The sequence below is a fragment of the Eurosta solidaginis genome, chromosome 4, assembly GCF_040869045.1.
Source record: "Eurosta solidaginis isolate ZX-2024a chromosome 4, ASM4086904v1, whole genome shotgun sequence".
NCBI lineage: Eukaryota > Metazoa > Arthropoda > Insecta > Diptera > Tephritidae > Eurosta > Eurosta solidaginis.
The window spans coordinates 140,663,486-140,680,743 of record NC_090322.1 but is presented as its reverse complement, the minus strand read 5'-3'; the positions used below and the strand labels follow the sequence as shown (position 1 = coordinate 140,680,743).

General features: G+C 35.1%; 1 protein-coding gene across 1 annotated transcript in view; it reads left to right on the top strand.

The window, feature by feature from the left end:
• LOC137250407 (uncharacterized) overlaps nt 1-15,139 on the top strand; it is a 686,265-nt gene extending 671,126 nt beyond the window's left edge. Inside the window, exons 4-5 of the mRNA XM_067783140.1 lie at nt 8,570-10,403; nt 14,200-15,139. Coding sequence (XP_067639241.1) covers nt 10,249-10,403; nt 14,200-14,389 — 345 coding nt within the window. The 5' untranslated portion in view covers nt 8,570-10,248 and the 3' untranslated portion in view covers nt 14,390-15,139. The remainder of the gene's footprint in view (nt 1-8,569; nt 10,404-14,199) is intronic.
• The last annotated feature ends 2,119 nt before the right edge of the window (nt 15,140-17,258 follow it).

Below are 17,258 nucleotides of genomic sequence, written 5' to 3'. Positions count from 1 at the left end.
AACTGTTAGTTCAGCATTTCATTTCTCTCCCTTATGGGAAGTACTACCCCTCCTCATTGTGTAAATGGTGTCCTGGGGAAATAAGAAGGCAACCCGTGGCGATTCAGAGAGCGTTGCTTTGATAGGTTTGCAGTTTTTTCCCGTGTGTATCCTTTAGGCCCGATGTTCATATTGGGGCGCGTAGCATGCAAAAGGCCGACCAATTGCTCCTTGGCGAAGCGGGGATAGGACACACCCTGTGGCATTCCTTGTTTAATTTTTCTGGGTTTAGCTGTTACGTTCTTGAATTACACCGATGCTTGCCGACCAGACAGATAATTTGAAGTCTACCTTTTGAGAATGGGAGGAAGGGGAAAGCCTTCCAGGTCTTGCATAACGTGCTGTGATTTAATGTATAAAAAGCTTTTGTAACTTTTTCGTTTTTTTTTCTTGTGAAACCTACTGTGACGAATATTAGCAACACTTAGGGATACTATCATCTCTAAGCCGATGCTAAGCAGTGACTTGTATGCACATCAATAAATCAATCATTATGTACGTGCACGCAGCGGAGAAGAGACGCACAAATACATGCAGATATCTTATCTGAGATGCTCCCAAAAGTAGGCAGTTATAATTGTGGAAGTGTCGGTCACAAATCCACGCGCATATGCTATATACGTGCATCTGTAGTTATAATTTTATAGCAATAACTTAGTAAATTCTGGAAGTGCCTGAAGTATGCGAAGAGAAATCACAGAGTATAAAAGGCAGCGACAGTAGAGGCACGACAATCAGTTTGATTTAAAATGCTATCTGGCGAGCAATAATAGTGTCATTCTGAAGTACTTTAATAGAGACTATTTTGCATTATTGAACAGTGGAGTTATTTATTCAACAGTTTAGCGATTCGAACGTTAGAAGAAGGTTGCAAATAAGGGGAATTGCAGTAAGTTCGTTACACTGCAATGAAATCTGCCTGGCAGTGAAACTTTTCTCTTACTTTGGCTGATATGCATTGAGTAGTTACGTTTTGATTGTTGTTGTTGTAGCAGCGCTTCGCCGAATAGGTACCACCGATCACGTTTTGGTCAATTCAGTCTGTTCCGCGCATGAAGCTATTATAACGACTGATTTCTCAGGGGCGTGGATCATCTATTTTTAAACGGTTTTATTTAGCTTGAGTTGACAGGCTGCACGGCCGTTGTGAACGAATCTTGTAATTGAAATTTAAGTAACTTCCCGATAAGCTATAAGCTTGAAACTTGGAATATAGTTCAGAACCCGATGAAAATTCGCATTTGTCGTCGCTAGGTGGCGCATGGATCGAGATATTCACAAAAATCGTATTTGTGGTCCGATTTGTTTCATATTTGCAAGACATAATACATGCAAGAATAAAAAGCGACTTATGAAAAAAAAAAAATCGCCACTGGGTGGCGCAAGGATTGAGATATTCACAAAAATCGTATTTGTGGTGCGACTTGGCTCATGCTTGGAACACATAATACATACAAGAATAGAAAGCGACCTATCAAAAAAAATCGCCGCTAGGTGGCGCAAGGATCGAAATATTCACAAAAATCGTATTTGTGGTCCGATTTGATTTGGTCCATATTTGGAACACATAATACATACATGAATAGAAAGCGACCTATGATGCCCGATTTGGCTCCAATTTGGAACAAATATTGCATACAGTCCAGTAGAAGTGACATCAAAATATTTTGTAGTTGGAGGAGGGACAAGCATACGTGGCGCAGAGTCGAGTAAAGTCTTTGGAAGGATTATGTATTGAGGACTTAGTTTGTAACAAATTGTCAGGAAAGAGTCCTTGTGATAATGAGTCACTAAATGAACTAAATAGAATGAGAAAGAATAGGCAATTAAATAAAGACTAAAAACTTGAAAATAAAATAATTAAAAAAAAATTTTTAAGTTAAACGGTTTTATTGAAAACAATACTTACATGAAATAATAATAAAACGAGAAGCTAGAAAATAATTAGGTAGGTCCCAGGTACTAGTCATCACACTCCTCATCAATCTAGGGCGTTGATCCGACAACTAAATAAAAGCGTTGGACGCGTCATATTTCTATTGATAGTCATAAAGTAAAACCAACTGAACCTTAAGGTTATGCTACGCCTCACATTTTTAGAAATTTCACGCGCCCAATGCTTTTATTTAATTGTCGGATCAACGCCCTAGATTGATGAGGAGTGTGATGACTAGTACCTGGGACCTACCTAATTATTTTCTAGCTTCTCGTATTATTATTATTTCATGTAAGTATTGTTTTCAATAAAACCGTTTAACTTAAAATTTTTTTTATACTCAGTTGAGCAGAGCTCACAGAGTATATTAAGTTTGATTGGATAACGGTTGGTTGTACATATATAAAGGAATCGAGATAGATATAGACTTCCATATATCAAAATAATCAGGATCGAAAAAAAATTAGATTGAGCCATGACCGTCCGTCCGTCCGTCTGTCCGTCCGTTAACACGATAACTTGAGTAAATTTTGAGGTATCTTGATGAAATTTGGTATGTAGGTTCCTGAGCACTCATCTCAGATCGCTATTTAAAACGAACGATATCGGACTATAACCACGCCCACTTTTTCGATATCGAAAATTTCGAAAAACCGAAAAAGTGCGATAATTCATTACAAAAGACCGATAAAGCGACGAAACTTGGTAGATGAGTTGAACTTATGACGCAAAATAGAAAATTAGTAAAATTTTGGACAATGGGCGTGGCACCGCCCACTTTTAAAAGAAGGTAATTTAAAATTTTGCAAGCTGTAATTTGGCAGTTGTTGAAGATATCATGATGAAATTTGGCAGGAACGTTACTCTTATTACTATATGTACGCTTAATAAAAATTAGCAAAATCGGAGAAGGACCACGCCCACTTTTAAAAAAAAATTTTTTTTAAAGTAAAATTTTAACAAAAAATTTAATATCTTTACAGTATATAAGTAAATTATGTCAAGATTCAACTCCAGTAATGATATGGTGCAACAAAATACAAAAATAAAAGAAAATTTAAAAATGGGTGTGGCTCCGCCCTTTTTCATTTAATTTGTCTAGGATACTTTTAACGCCATAAGTCGAACAAAAATTAACCAATCCTTTTGAAATTTGGTAGGGGCATATATTTTATGGCATTAATTGTTTTCTGTGAAAATGGGCGAAATCGGTTGATGTCACGGCCAGTTTTTATACACAGTCGTCCGTCTGTCCTTCCGCATGGCTGTTAACACGATAACTTGAGCAAAAATCGATATATCTTTACTAAACTCAGTTCACGTACTTATCTGATCTCACTTTATCTTGGTATGAAAAACGAACGAAATCCGACTATGACCACGCCCACTTTTTCGATATCGAAAATTACGAAAAATGAAAAAAATGCCATAATTCTATACCAAATACGAAAAAAGGGATGAAAAATGGTAAAGTACTTGGATTGTTTCCTTGACGTGAAATATAACTTTAGAAAAAACTTTATAAAATGGTTGTGACACCTACCATATTAAGTAGAAGAAAATGAAAAGTTCTGCAGGGCGAAATAAAAAACCCTTAAAATCTTGGCAGGTATTACATATATAAATAAATTAGCGGTATCCAACAGATGATGTTCTGGGTCACCCTGGTCCACATTTTGGTCGATATCTGGAAAACGGCTTCACATATACAACTACCACCACTCCCTTTTAAAACTCTCGTTAATACCTTTAATTTGATACCCATATCGTACAAACTCATTCTAGAGGCACCCCTGGTCCACCTTTATGGCGATATTTCGAAAATGCGAACACCTATAGAACGAAGGCCCACTCCCTTTTAAAAATACTCATTAACACCTTTCATTTGATACCCATATTGCACAAACGAATTCTAGAGTCACCCCTGGCCCACCTTTATGGCGATATCTCGAAAGGGCGTCCACCTATAGAGCTAAGGCCCACTCCCTTTTAAAATACTCATTAACACCTTTCGTTTGATGCCCATATTGTGCAAACAAATTATAGGGCCACCCCTGGTCCACCTTTATGGCGATATCTCGAAACGGCGTCCACCTATGGAACTAAGGATTACTCCCTTTTAAAATGCTCATTAACACCTTTCATTTGATACCCATATCGTACAAACGCATTCTAGAGTCAACCCTGATCCACCTTTATGGTTATATCCCTAAATGGCGTCCACCTATAGAACTATGGCCCACTCCCTTTTAAAATACTCATTAATACCTTTCATTTGATACCCATATCGTACAAACGCATTCTAGAGTCAACCCTGATCCACCTTTATGGCGAAATCTCGAAACGGCGTCCACCTATAGAACTAAGGCCCGCTCCCTTTTAAAATACTCATTAACACCTTTCGTTTGATGCCCATATTGTGCAAACAAATTATAGGGCCACCCCTGGTCCACCTTTATGGCGATATCTCGAAACGGCGTCCACCTATAGAACTAAGGCCCACTCACTGCACAAACGAATTCTAGAGTCACCCCTGGCCCACCTTTATGGCGATATCTCGAAACGGCGTCCACCTATGGAACTAAGGATTACTCCCTTTTAAAATGCTCATTAACACCTTTCATTTGATACCCATATCGTACAAACGCATTCTAGAGTCAACCCTGATCCACCTTTATGGTTATATCCCTAAATGGCGTCCACCTATAGAACTATGGCCCACTCCCTCATAAAATACTCTTTAATGCCTTTCATTTGATACACATTCCAGGGTTTCTCTCGGTTCATTTTCTCGGTTATTTTCCCTTATGTTGTCACTATAGCTCTCAACTGAGTATGTAATGTTCGGTTACACCCGAACTTAACCTTCCTTACTTGTTTAAATTATTTTATTTATGGACTTCACGGTAGTATCTTGGGATAGTAGCTATAGGATGAATGCAATATATTTTAGACGCCCACCTTCACCTTTCATCTTCATGAGTTCCTTTTTGAATAGAAGATTATACGATTTCAGAATATAGTTTTTACGAATTGCTCCTGTACTTTTGTAGCTTCTATACTTCAGTCCTCAAGAACGTTTAAATTCGTAAAGAATTTGTTGAAATGGATTGAAAAAGATAATGTTTGATCTCTTCATAAAATTTGCCGTCCATACAAAAGAACGGTGCCGTTGGTCGATGTGTTCTGGCTTTATCTTTAAATTTGCGCCGTGGACAGCTTCTCCAAACCCAATTTTCAACCTCACTTATCCGCGCCGAATCCTGTTTCACTAAGAGACGAGGCTCTGGCGACCCCAAGCTCCTCATGGAACTTGGGGGTGGGGAGGGAGGGAATGGCCTGAAGGTTTAATGTGGCCACATAAATCGTTCCCGAGATGGTCGGGCTAGCACCTTAATGGTGCTGTGGTACCGGAGCGTACCGGATCTGTATCCGGCAAAGGACCATCACATCGATAACACTCCCCCAAAGCCTTCGGGGAGCAACCTTATCGCTACAACAACAACAACAACAACAGGCTTTCCTCTTTTGAGCTGTTTGCAACTATGGCTGCCGAAGTATTCAACCATGATTTCGTCATAGGAAAGATGATCTGATACAAAGTTCTTTCGGTATAATTATTGAGTATAATTATTGGTTAAGTTCTATATTTACAGCACCACTAGGTTCATAAGTGGTGTTATATCGTGTACACTGTTTTTTCATAAGAAGAGCTAGCTTCTATATATTTTTGGTTGCTTGTTTGCTTTTTCTAATATGAGGTTCTTTACCTCTTATAGCTTTTCGGTTTTTAAATTTTTTGTATTATTATACTCAGTTGATCAGAGCTCACAGAGTATATTAAGTTTGATTTGATAACGGTTGGTTGTACATATATAAAGGAATCGAGATAGATATGGACTTCCATATATCAAAATAATGAGGATCGAAAAAAATTTGATTGAGCCATATCCGTCCGTCCGTCCGTTAACACGATAACTTGAGTAAATTTTGGTACGTAGGTTCCTGAGCACTCATCTCAGATCGCTGTTTAAAATGAACGATATCGGACTATAACCACGCCCACTTTTTCTATATCGAAAGTTTCGAAAAACCGAAAAAGTGCGATAATTCATTACCAAAGACCGATAAAGCGATGAAACTTGGTAGGTGAGTTGAGCTGATGACGCAGAATAGAAAGTTAGTAAAATTTTGGACAATGGGAGTGGCACCGCTCACTTCTAAAAGAAGGTAATTTAGTAGTTTTGCAAGCTGTAATTTGGCAGTCATTGAAGATATCATGATGAAATTTGGCAGGAACGTTACTCCAATTATTATATGTACACTCAATAAAAATTAGCAAAATCGGAGAAGGACCACGCCCACTTTTAAAAAAAAATTTTTTTTTAAGTAAAATTTTAACAAAAAATTTAATATCTTTACAGTATATAAGTAAATTATGTCAACATTCAACTCCAGTAATGATATGGTGCAACAAAATACAAAAATAAAATAAAATTTCAAAATGGGCGTGGCTCCGCCCTTTTTCATTTAATTTGTCTAGGATACTTTTAACGCCATAAGTCGAACAAAAATTAACCAATCCTTTTGAAATTTGGTAGGGGCATAGAATTTATGATGCTAACTGTTGTCTGTTGCAACGGGCGAAATCGGTTAATGCCACGCCCAGTTTTTATACACAGTCGTTCGTCTGTCCTTCCGCTTGGCCGTTAACACGATAACTTGAGCAAAAATCGACATATCTTTACTAAACTCAGTTCACGTACTTATCTGAACTCACTTTATCTTGGTATGAAAAACGAACGAAATCCGACAATGACCACGCACACTTTTCCGATATCGAAAATTACGAAAAATTAAAAAAATGCCATAATTCTATACCAAATGCGAAAAAAGGGATGAAACATGGTGAGGTAATTGGATTGGTTTATTGACGCGAAATATAAATTTAGAAAAAACTTTAGAAAAAACTTTATAAATTGTGACACCTACCATATTAAGTAGAAGAAAATGAAAAAGTTCTGCAGGGCGAAATAAAAAACCCTTAAAATCTTGACAGGTATTACATATATAAATAAATTAGCGGTATCCAACAGATGCTGTTCTGGGTCACCCTGGTCCACATTTTGGTCGATATCTGGAAAACGCTTTCACATATACAACTACCACCACTCCCTTTTAAAACTCTCATTAATACCTTTAATTTGATACCCATATCGTACAAAAATATTCTAAAGTCACCCCTGGTCCACCTTTATGGCGATATCTCGAAAAGGCGAACACCTATAGAACTAAGGCCCCTCCCTTTTAAAATACTCATTAACACCTTTCGTTTGATGCCCATATTGTACAAACAAATTCTAGGGTCACCCCTGGTCCACCTTTATGGCGATATCTCGAAAATGCGACCACCTATACAACAACCACCACTCCCTTTTAAAACCCTAATTAATACCTTTAATTTGATACCCATATCATACAAACACATTCTAGAGTCACCCCTGGTCCACCTTTATGGCGATATTTCGAAACGGCGTCCACCTATAGAACTAAGGCCCACTCCCTTTTAAAATACTCATTAACACCTTTCGTTTGATGCCCATATTGTACAAACAAATTCTAGGGTCACCCCTGGTCCACCTTTATGGCGATATTTCGAAACGGCGTCCACCTATACAACAACCACCACTCCCTTTAAACCCTTTGATACCCATATTGTACAAACAAATTCTAGGGACACCCCTGGTCCACCTTTATGGCTATATCCCTAAATGGCGTCCACCTATAGAACTATGGCCCACTCCCTCATAAAATACTCTTTAATACCTTCCATTTGATACACATGTCATACAAACACATTCCAGGGTTTCCCTCGGTTCATTTTCCTACATGGTTATTTTCCCTTATGTTGTCACCATAGCTCTCAACTGAGTATGTAATGTTCGGTTACACGCGAACTTAACCTTCCTTACTTGTTTAGGTTGTTTGTGTATCATTTCGAAACTATTGCGTCTTAAGGAATTTTGAACTATAGTACTACCAATGTCAACTACTTCAGACCAGTACCCCCTTTTGGCAGTGGCAATAATTTTTTGCCTGCCATACAGTAATGATCCAAGTCGATATTGGGACCTCGTAGGGTGAGCACGATATCATCGAGTTGATTTCGTGTTTTTCGATTTAGCAGCTGCCAAGTAGCTTGATGTATCTTTTTTTACTGGAACCTGGTACGGCAGATGACAATACTTCGAACCGTAGCGAAGTCCATCAGCCTCACCACGTTGGGAGATTTTAGATCGTAGATGTTGAATTTTTCCAAACGGCGTTTAAGTGGCCAAAATATTATCAGGCAGGAGAATGTTGCACTTGTCACGTCCAAGAATTTATCTATATCTTGGACAGGACAAAGTAAGATATAATTATTAGTTATTATCTAAAAACTAAATAGAAAGTTATTTTTTTTTTTGTAAAATAACCTGACTGCCTCTATTCAAAATTTTTTATGCATTTATTTAAAATTATACATTTTATACAATTTAAAAATATAGTAAAACATAATCTAAAGCAATATTTTTTTTTACCTATTTTTTGCAGTTTAAGGATCTTTAAAACAACAACACCAATTAATTTTAGTGCAACAAAAAGGCAATGGAAAATTACGCAAAACCGCGGTTAATCAATTATGAATTTGTGTAGTTTATGGAAGTCAGATGAAAGTCAAGCAATTAAAAATAGTGAGATTAACTTAGCTAGAATAATTTATTGTTATATAATTATAATTATACAAAACGAAAAAAAATTTTAATAAAAAAGAGTCGTAATAAGGAAACAAATTAGAAATAATTTTTAATTTACGTAATTTAACGTAGATAATATATGACATTGTGATTCTTAACTTAATAAAAGTAAAAAATAATAATATCTAATTAAGTGTAAACGAAAAAAAAAAAATTTAAGAAAAAAATTTATGGAAAGCAATAAAATTATTATAATAAAGAGCTAAGTATATTATTAAAAAAAATTGCGCAGAAATTTATCGAACTTCGTTATGCTAACATTTCGTAAAATCATCATACAAAACTTAATATCTGAAACAAAGAATAGCGTAAGTCTTGGGAAAAGATATCAATTAGTAGCAAATACGTCGGTGCAAATTAAAAAAAAAAAAATTATAAAAAAGTATAAATAAAAAACGTACTAAGCAACAGTAAAATTCGTTTAATCAAACTAAAAATATGTTTTTATTTGGCTTCGGAATGATAAAACTAAATTTTTAGAGTAATGCTTGAAATTAAAAAAATTTATCCAGCGTAACGTCAGCCGCCCGTATATTATATGCCTCTGCTTCGTAGTTAATTGAAAAAAAAAAAATAATAATAATTCAAAAATAAAAATAAAAGAATAAAAATATATCATAAATCCAAATACTTCCCAACATACAAAAAAAAAAATATATATATATATACATATGTATATCATACATATACATCAAATGGAATATCTCAACTACTTAAACGAAAATAAATTATAATAACATAATTAATAATATATGGAATCAGCTAATACAAAATGCACGTGAAGCGCTTACTTGAGACAACTCGGCTGCAGCAGAGAACCAGGAGCTAATATATGAAATAAGCGTTGGTTTTTAAAATCGAAGGTCATTCAAACAAATCAAAGTTTCTCAAGCTATTAAGAGAGTTTAAAGCACTGCTTCTGCATATAAATAAAAATTAAAAAAAACTAACGACTGTCAAAGAGACAACGCAAATTTTCTCTCAGAAGGAATCGGTTAATTTTGTTTCGCGGCCAAATTTATTAGTTGCCTTATAACAGTTGCTTCCTTTAAGATCAATAAGCTAAATTAAAGCTAAAACCAAGAGCTCTACCAAAAGTCTAAAGAAAAATCGTTACGCATTCTCACTGATTCCTGCAAATTGTACCAAAACTCGCTATAACAACTAAAATCTACGACCTCAAATTTCATCACACTAACAACGGATATAAAGTGAAAAAAAAAAATAAAAAAAAATGCAACCTTGTTAAATGGGATTTTTAAATTCTAGCATGCTAGCGTCGCATATAAAGTGAATTAAGTTCGTTTGTTTTTTTTTTTTTTTAATTTTTTTCGTTGTTTTCGTACTTCTAATTCTACTTAAAAATCAACGCACTGAACTCGCCATTACCACCAATTTTCAGGTTGTTTGTTGTTTGTTGAATTACATTTTTGTCATTGTACAAATTCACCGTCAACAACAACAACAGCCAGCAAAATGACGATGTGGCAGAGTGGCGGCATGGGTGGCGGTGGTGGCCATGGCTCCCAGAATAATCCATGGATGAAATTAATGGGCATCGTTCATAAGGAGCGTCGACATGCAGAAAATGTTCAATCGCAAAGTGGCTCAAACGAACGGAATTTAAATCAGTGAGTACAAACAAAAGTTTAAAAAATATTTACTTATTGAATTAATAGCTGAAGTTAGACTAATCTATATGCAGCAATAAAATTTGATCAATTTAGGGAACAGTTTAGGAGAATACAGTGGCAAGAGATTTTACTTTACTCCTTTTTTAGTTTTTCTTTCATGTTTATAATGTACATCTTTTCTCTATATGTCACACATCTTATAAAACCGATTATTCGGGTATTGCGAATGGAATAAGATTATGGCTCAGCTCCATTCATGAAAGACACTGCTGAATACAGTCCCCTTCTTACTTGTTACTCTTGTTTCTATGGCATCAGTGTGTGTAGGATCATCTGGAGAGTACAAGGAATGAATTGAAATAACGACTATGTCACGCCAGCGCCTGGCAATCTTTTTTTAATTTTTATACTTTCTGGTACCTCTGTGAGCCATGAAAACAATCTAATTCGTAATATCCGAATAATAATGTAGAGGACAAAACTACATAAGCATTTTCAATATATATGAAATTAATATTAGGCCGGTAATTATCGCATAAAATCTAGCATTTCGTGTTCTCTGCATGAGATGGCTATAACTATGAATCTCTTATGTAAACATGAGGTTATATGGGATATGTTTTACATATACGACCATTCAATATATGCCATGTACCTAAACATTTGGTGAAATTTGTAGCTGATAGGTGTTAAAATGGGATAAAAGCTATGAAAAGCTTATTTCCTGAAAAATCAGTTGTATGGGATATATAATATACTAGCAGACCCGTCAGACGTTGTGCTGCCCTTTGCACTTTGGTCTTTTTACATAAATTTTAAGATGTTTTTTACCTCTTAATCTCCCTCCTTTCTTTATCCTTTTATTCCCTTCTCCCTCTGCCTTGCTCTTTCCTTTCTTCAAGCATTTACATACAAACATACCAACAAATATAACTTTTGTTTAAGAATTTTAAAGAAATATTTTAAATTTTTAATGAAAGGGTATGCGAAATGTGCGTATTCTTAACCATTTATGGTGCACTCACTTTGCAACACACATTAATTGAAAATACATACATACATGCATGCATGCATACCTATAAATGCACTTCCGAGGTTAAACAACGCTAGCGAATGTTTGCTTTTTTCACCATTCATTCTAATTCAACATGAATGTTGTACATAATGTGATGTGGTGAAAGTACCACTCAAAGCAAGTTCACTCTTACAGTTCACAGCAAAAAAACACACGCTCACCCTTTTTGTTGAAAAAACGTTAATTTTGTTTAAACAATTTTGCTCATTTTGGAGAGGACCTATGTTTTTTTCATGCAGAATGAAGGTAAATATTTCAAAGTTTTTCTGTGAAGAAGAAATATTAAAATCGATCCATCCGTTTTGAATTTATAGCAGCTGAAACAAAAATTGTATGACCTTTAACTACATTTGGTCAATTTGCCACACCCCTATAAATAATATCATCAATTTATACCTATTAAAAATGTCTTCTCACGTAGCTTTGCTCTCAAATGCAAAAAACTATTTAAAATCTGAGCATTCTGTGTGAGGTGATGGGCGTACAACGATATTTAGCGACTTCATTTTAAAAGATTTATAGAAGAAGGTATACATCTAGATGAACATACGACTGATCTCTACGGTGTCATTTGAAGCTTCTAGCTGCTAAAATGTGGCGGAAACTATGAAAAACTTATGATGCGAGCTATCGTTGTAGGGGATATATGCTATCTATATGACCGATCTTTAAAATTTTTTTTGGACAAAACTATATACCGTATACGTAATCATTTGGTAAAATTTTAAGTGTATAGCTGCTTAGATGCGGCAGAAGTTAGGATAATTTTCTGATCTGATACATGCCATATAGGAAAGCATCTGGTGAAGTTTTGAGCTGATATCTCATGAATTGGGGAAGAAATGACCAAAACCTTTTTTTCTGAAAAATCGGTTGTATAGTGAATATAGTGAATATACGTTATAGTGGTCCGATCAGGCCGGTTCCGACAAATATCTAATCGGACACCTAAATATACCCACTCACCCACCAAATTTTATCAAAATATCTCAAACATTTTGGGACTAATTTGCGTTCAAGCAGACATACGGACATGGCTTAATCAAACCAGATTGTCAACCTGATCAATTCGGTGTACTTATTGGTGGGTCTATCTCTTCTCCTCTAAGTAATTACGGTTTTGAGATACGTGACAAACTGGATATCAAGTATTTTGGCTATACTTACAAGAATTGTAACATAATTGCGATTCTAGAACCACACCACACTTAAGATGTTGGGTCATTAAAAATATTAATTAGCTGGGGAATTTGCCTTTCCCAAGCGAATGATTTCTCATCTCTAGAAACGGAATATAAATCATACGTTGTAATATTAATTCAAATCCCTTGTATGTTGTAATAAAATTAACGAGATGATTTGCTATTTCCAACACGAAATCAATTGAGAGCTGTAATTTAAAATGCATGCTGACGTATGTATGTATGTATGTCAAATCAGCACTTTCTCCTTGCAGGATTTTGCGGCAATAGTGTTGACATTTACATATCGCTACCTGAGAATACCGATGTCGAATGTGAAAATTTTCGATTTTAGGATTAATGCAATTTCATAGTATACTCCTCATGCTATATCGAACGGTACCATTAGTTTCTTCCTTTTAAAACAAATAACGAATATACGACATTTTTATATTCAAATTGATGATTTATTTTGTTAAGAATACAGTTGTCGTATGTCATACAATTTTAAATGCACTTATATACATTAAGCATGTCAAGTAACAAAAACAGGAAATAGATGTGATAAATATATTGGTTTTGTTTATAGTTGTCATAATGTCGTACCTGGGAGCTATTTTTAGCTTCAATGCAATCACCCAGCTTGCTAGTAGTCGAGCTGTGCATGCTGGCTTTAGCCGGGATAAAAGCTCGTCGGATTGGGTTGCGTTCTTGCTCACTACTTTTGTGCAAACAAACGACCGTACAATAAAAAAATATTCATGCAGAATGTAGCTAAGTATAGCCAGACCAAAAAAAAAAAAAATGAAATGAATTCCCCAAAAAACAACCCTTTTTCTATTCAACAGACGAACTCCATAGCAAAGAAAACTCCATAGCAAAGAAAACTCCAAGCTCAAATCCGCAATATAGCCGCTTCTCCAATCTCCCCTACCCAACAGAGATACTTTCCGTATCACCAATCCCAACCATATCCACAGATTTACGGCGCAATCATCCCACTAAAGAACAATTCTATCTTTTCATATTAAACGCTGACAATATTTCATTTATTAATTAAATTTAAAATTTTGTACATTTTTCAAATCTTAATTACGCCTATCAGCCCTATTCTACAATTTTCTTTTAAGCAACATATGTAAGTATATTCTGCAGTAAGCTCACAACTATTTAGGACACCCTAATGTAACATATGTTACCTCATTCAGAGTAACATTTTATATTTTTTGAACGTAAATTTAATTATCAGCCCAATTCTTGAATCCATCGTATACTCGATTTTCGTAAGTTCTACGAAAGTACGTGTACTGAATCCATCGTAAGTTCGAAATTCGTAGAAAGCCTTCACTGTACACACTCGAACTGTGAAATCGTAGAGTTTCGTACAAATTTTCTACGACGCGTATCAGTTTGCGGGAAAAAGTAAAATCATTAAAAATTTAGAATAAAAAGGGATATTAAACAAATAAAATATAAGTATAGGTATTATTAAAAGTGATATGCATACTAATTTAATTACAATCTATTGTTATAATAGGTCAAAAATTGTCACAACTCGCCAACAATGTTCCCGCTTACTTGACCTATTTCAGCAGCCCCCTGAAATGGTGCTAGGCTTTACAAAGTGCCCAAAGGAGGCGGTTAACAAATTTTGGGAAAACATTGCAAATAGTATTGCGCCACCAACAAAAGATGCAACTACCTGGAAAAAAGTAATGGGTTTGTAATATGTATGCATGTATGCATATCGGCAACAGAGCTTCACAGATTTGGAAGAAAGCTTAAAAGAATTAAATTAAAATTAAATTACTAAAATATTTATTTAAATTTTTAAGGGTCTTATAATAATGACAATTATTACAAAAACTATAAAACATGATTACACCCTGAAACCTATATTTTTCGTAGAAATCCCTTTTTACGCTACGTTTCTCTTCGTTGCTCATATCTAAGTGTATCATTTGTGGACATAGCCGCGTTTGGAAAATTAATAAGGCATCTTTCAAAACTTTGGAAAATGTGGTCTGACACATCGGAGAGTCAAAATTTTTTCCAACTCCGTGCTAATAGCTACCTTCCGCAAAAAAAAAAAACGTAATACCGATGCTAAGCGTATTATAGGAGTCATTGAAGATGACCCACCCAACGATGTACTTCCTTCATTTATAACACCGAGCACGTAGGTAAACACAGCCTTGTTTAGGTGGAAAGTTTTTATAAAACACAATTTTTTAAAACCTTTATTAGTTCATAAAACACGGATCCTTTCACATACATAGCCTCTTCTAATTTCAAGACTCCTCGCAATTTTAAAATCACGCCTTTCTTGCTCATTTTCTTCTAACAAAGCTGCAAATGATATGGAATCCATTTTAAGCACTAAAGTTTTATTATAAATGATATAATGCAATTTTAAACTAAAATTTAAGTTGAAATTTTTTATTTACAATCGCTCAGCTGACTTTGAATAGCCAAAATTTGACATTTTATGTTGGCAGCACTTTTTTCGGTTTCACATGAGTTCAGTGATAGCAAATTCTTCGTATTCGTAGCGGAGGGTTGTATTCGTAGATTTTCTACGATGGATTCAAGAATAGGGCTGTATCAGCTCAATCACGCAATCCATCGTAGACTGTTTTTTCGGGAAAGTTACGAAATTGCTATCATGCAATTCGACCGTGTTTCCGAACGTCTCCGAAAGAAAATAAGTAAATTCGAAATTCGTACAGTGGCATCACTGAATTCACTCGGAACGTAAACTTTTGACGTTTATTTGTAATTTTCTACGACAAGCTCCTGCCAACGGAGAAAATTTACGAAACGCGAAAAATATTTAAAATAAACAGCCCAATCACGCAATCCATCATAGCAATGGTACGAATCCCGAAAAAACAGTCTACGATGGATTACGTGATTGTGCTGATTAATTTAAGAATGTAAACAAACATACATACAAATGTACATAGTTATGCACTTTTTTGCAATCGCATTGCTTTTCTCTTGATATCAATATAATAGGTAAAGAGTATGAAAATTAAGAGCACTTACATTGTCTCGAACGATGTCAGCAGGCGACTGGTGAGCTGCGTCGAAGAGCTGGAAACGTAAAAAAAAACAAAAAAAGGTTTCTCCTACTCTACAAATATGTGTACATACATATTTACATATATGCAAGAATATTTCCTCTTATACTTTGCTTCGTATTCTTATGTTATTTTACAAACTTTACTTCTATGTGACTACTACCAGAAACAATATAATATAGAGACATTGCATAGACGAAAAATCGTGTGAGGCAAGCTTCCCAAAATTCTAGTAGGTCACACTCACCACTTACCACAGCAGAATTTGTTAAGCTACCACTGTCTGTATTTGTTATTTAATAATTATTTGTACACTTTTTATTCAGCTAATGTGTTCAGAATTTTAACTTTTACTCACTAAAACTCCAATCAGTGTATTTCTGTGCTTAAATTATGTTAAAAATTGTGTTAAAGTTGTTGGTGTGGTGAAAGTGACCTACTAGAATTGTGTTACGCTCCGCTGCTTTCCACCGAAGTTTGCGCATGCAATATCTTTATATTCAAAAATTTTTGCTACTACCGCTAGAAATTTCCGCACGCCAGTGCTTCGTAAATAAAAATGTAAGAAAGGGGTCGCCCTTTTCTTAACTGCTAAAATGTAGTATGTGAAAATTCAAAAATATGCATACTTGCATGTAACAGTATGCCCAGTTGTGGATATATAATTCGCTTATATTCCTACATGCATAAATATTTAATACAATCTTCTTTCAAGCCAAATAATATGGTATATAATTTGAATTTAAAAGGAAAATATTAATGGATAACAAAAAGTCTAATCTACATTGCTTGGTTGCTTCCAGTTTATAAAAAAAATAAATGTAAGGCGCGATAACCTCCGAAGAGATCCAAGGCCGAGCTTCTCTTCCAATTTGCGTCGTGCTCCTCTTGATTTTCTCTACAAATTGGCCGACTCCGAGCGGCATCTGCAAGGCAGATGAGTTTTCACTGAGAGTTTTCATGGCAGAAATACACCCGGAGCGCTTGCCAAACACTGCCGAGGGGCGACCCCGCTTAGAAAAATGTTCTTCTAATTTAAAAACCTTATTTCTAAAATGTTGATGTTGCTTTGCCCGGGGAGCGAACCCAGGGCATACGGTGTGGTAGGCGGAGCACGCTACCATCACACCATGGTGGCCGCAAAGATGACAATCACTTGATAAAAAAATACAATATATATAATTATTAATATTTCGTATAAAAATCTTCACAAAATTGAGAAAAGATTAAAAGGATGATTTTGACAGCATTTTCAGCGAAACATAGCAACGATATTTAGAGCATAACAATATTCATGTAATTTTTGACTTAATCTATAAAGCTAAAGAGAGACATAGCTTTCCCTTTCAAACACATGATTTTGTTAATAATAATAATTTAGTTCATATTAGTAATCATATCATATGAAAATTTTAGAGCTTTGAGGGTCTTAGCATTTTTACACAAGAATCGCCTAACTTCTAAACTCTCATTTCACAAGGTTAGGGATTTTTTTTCTTGATTTTTTTCTCAA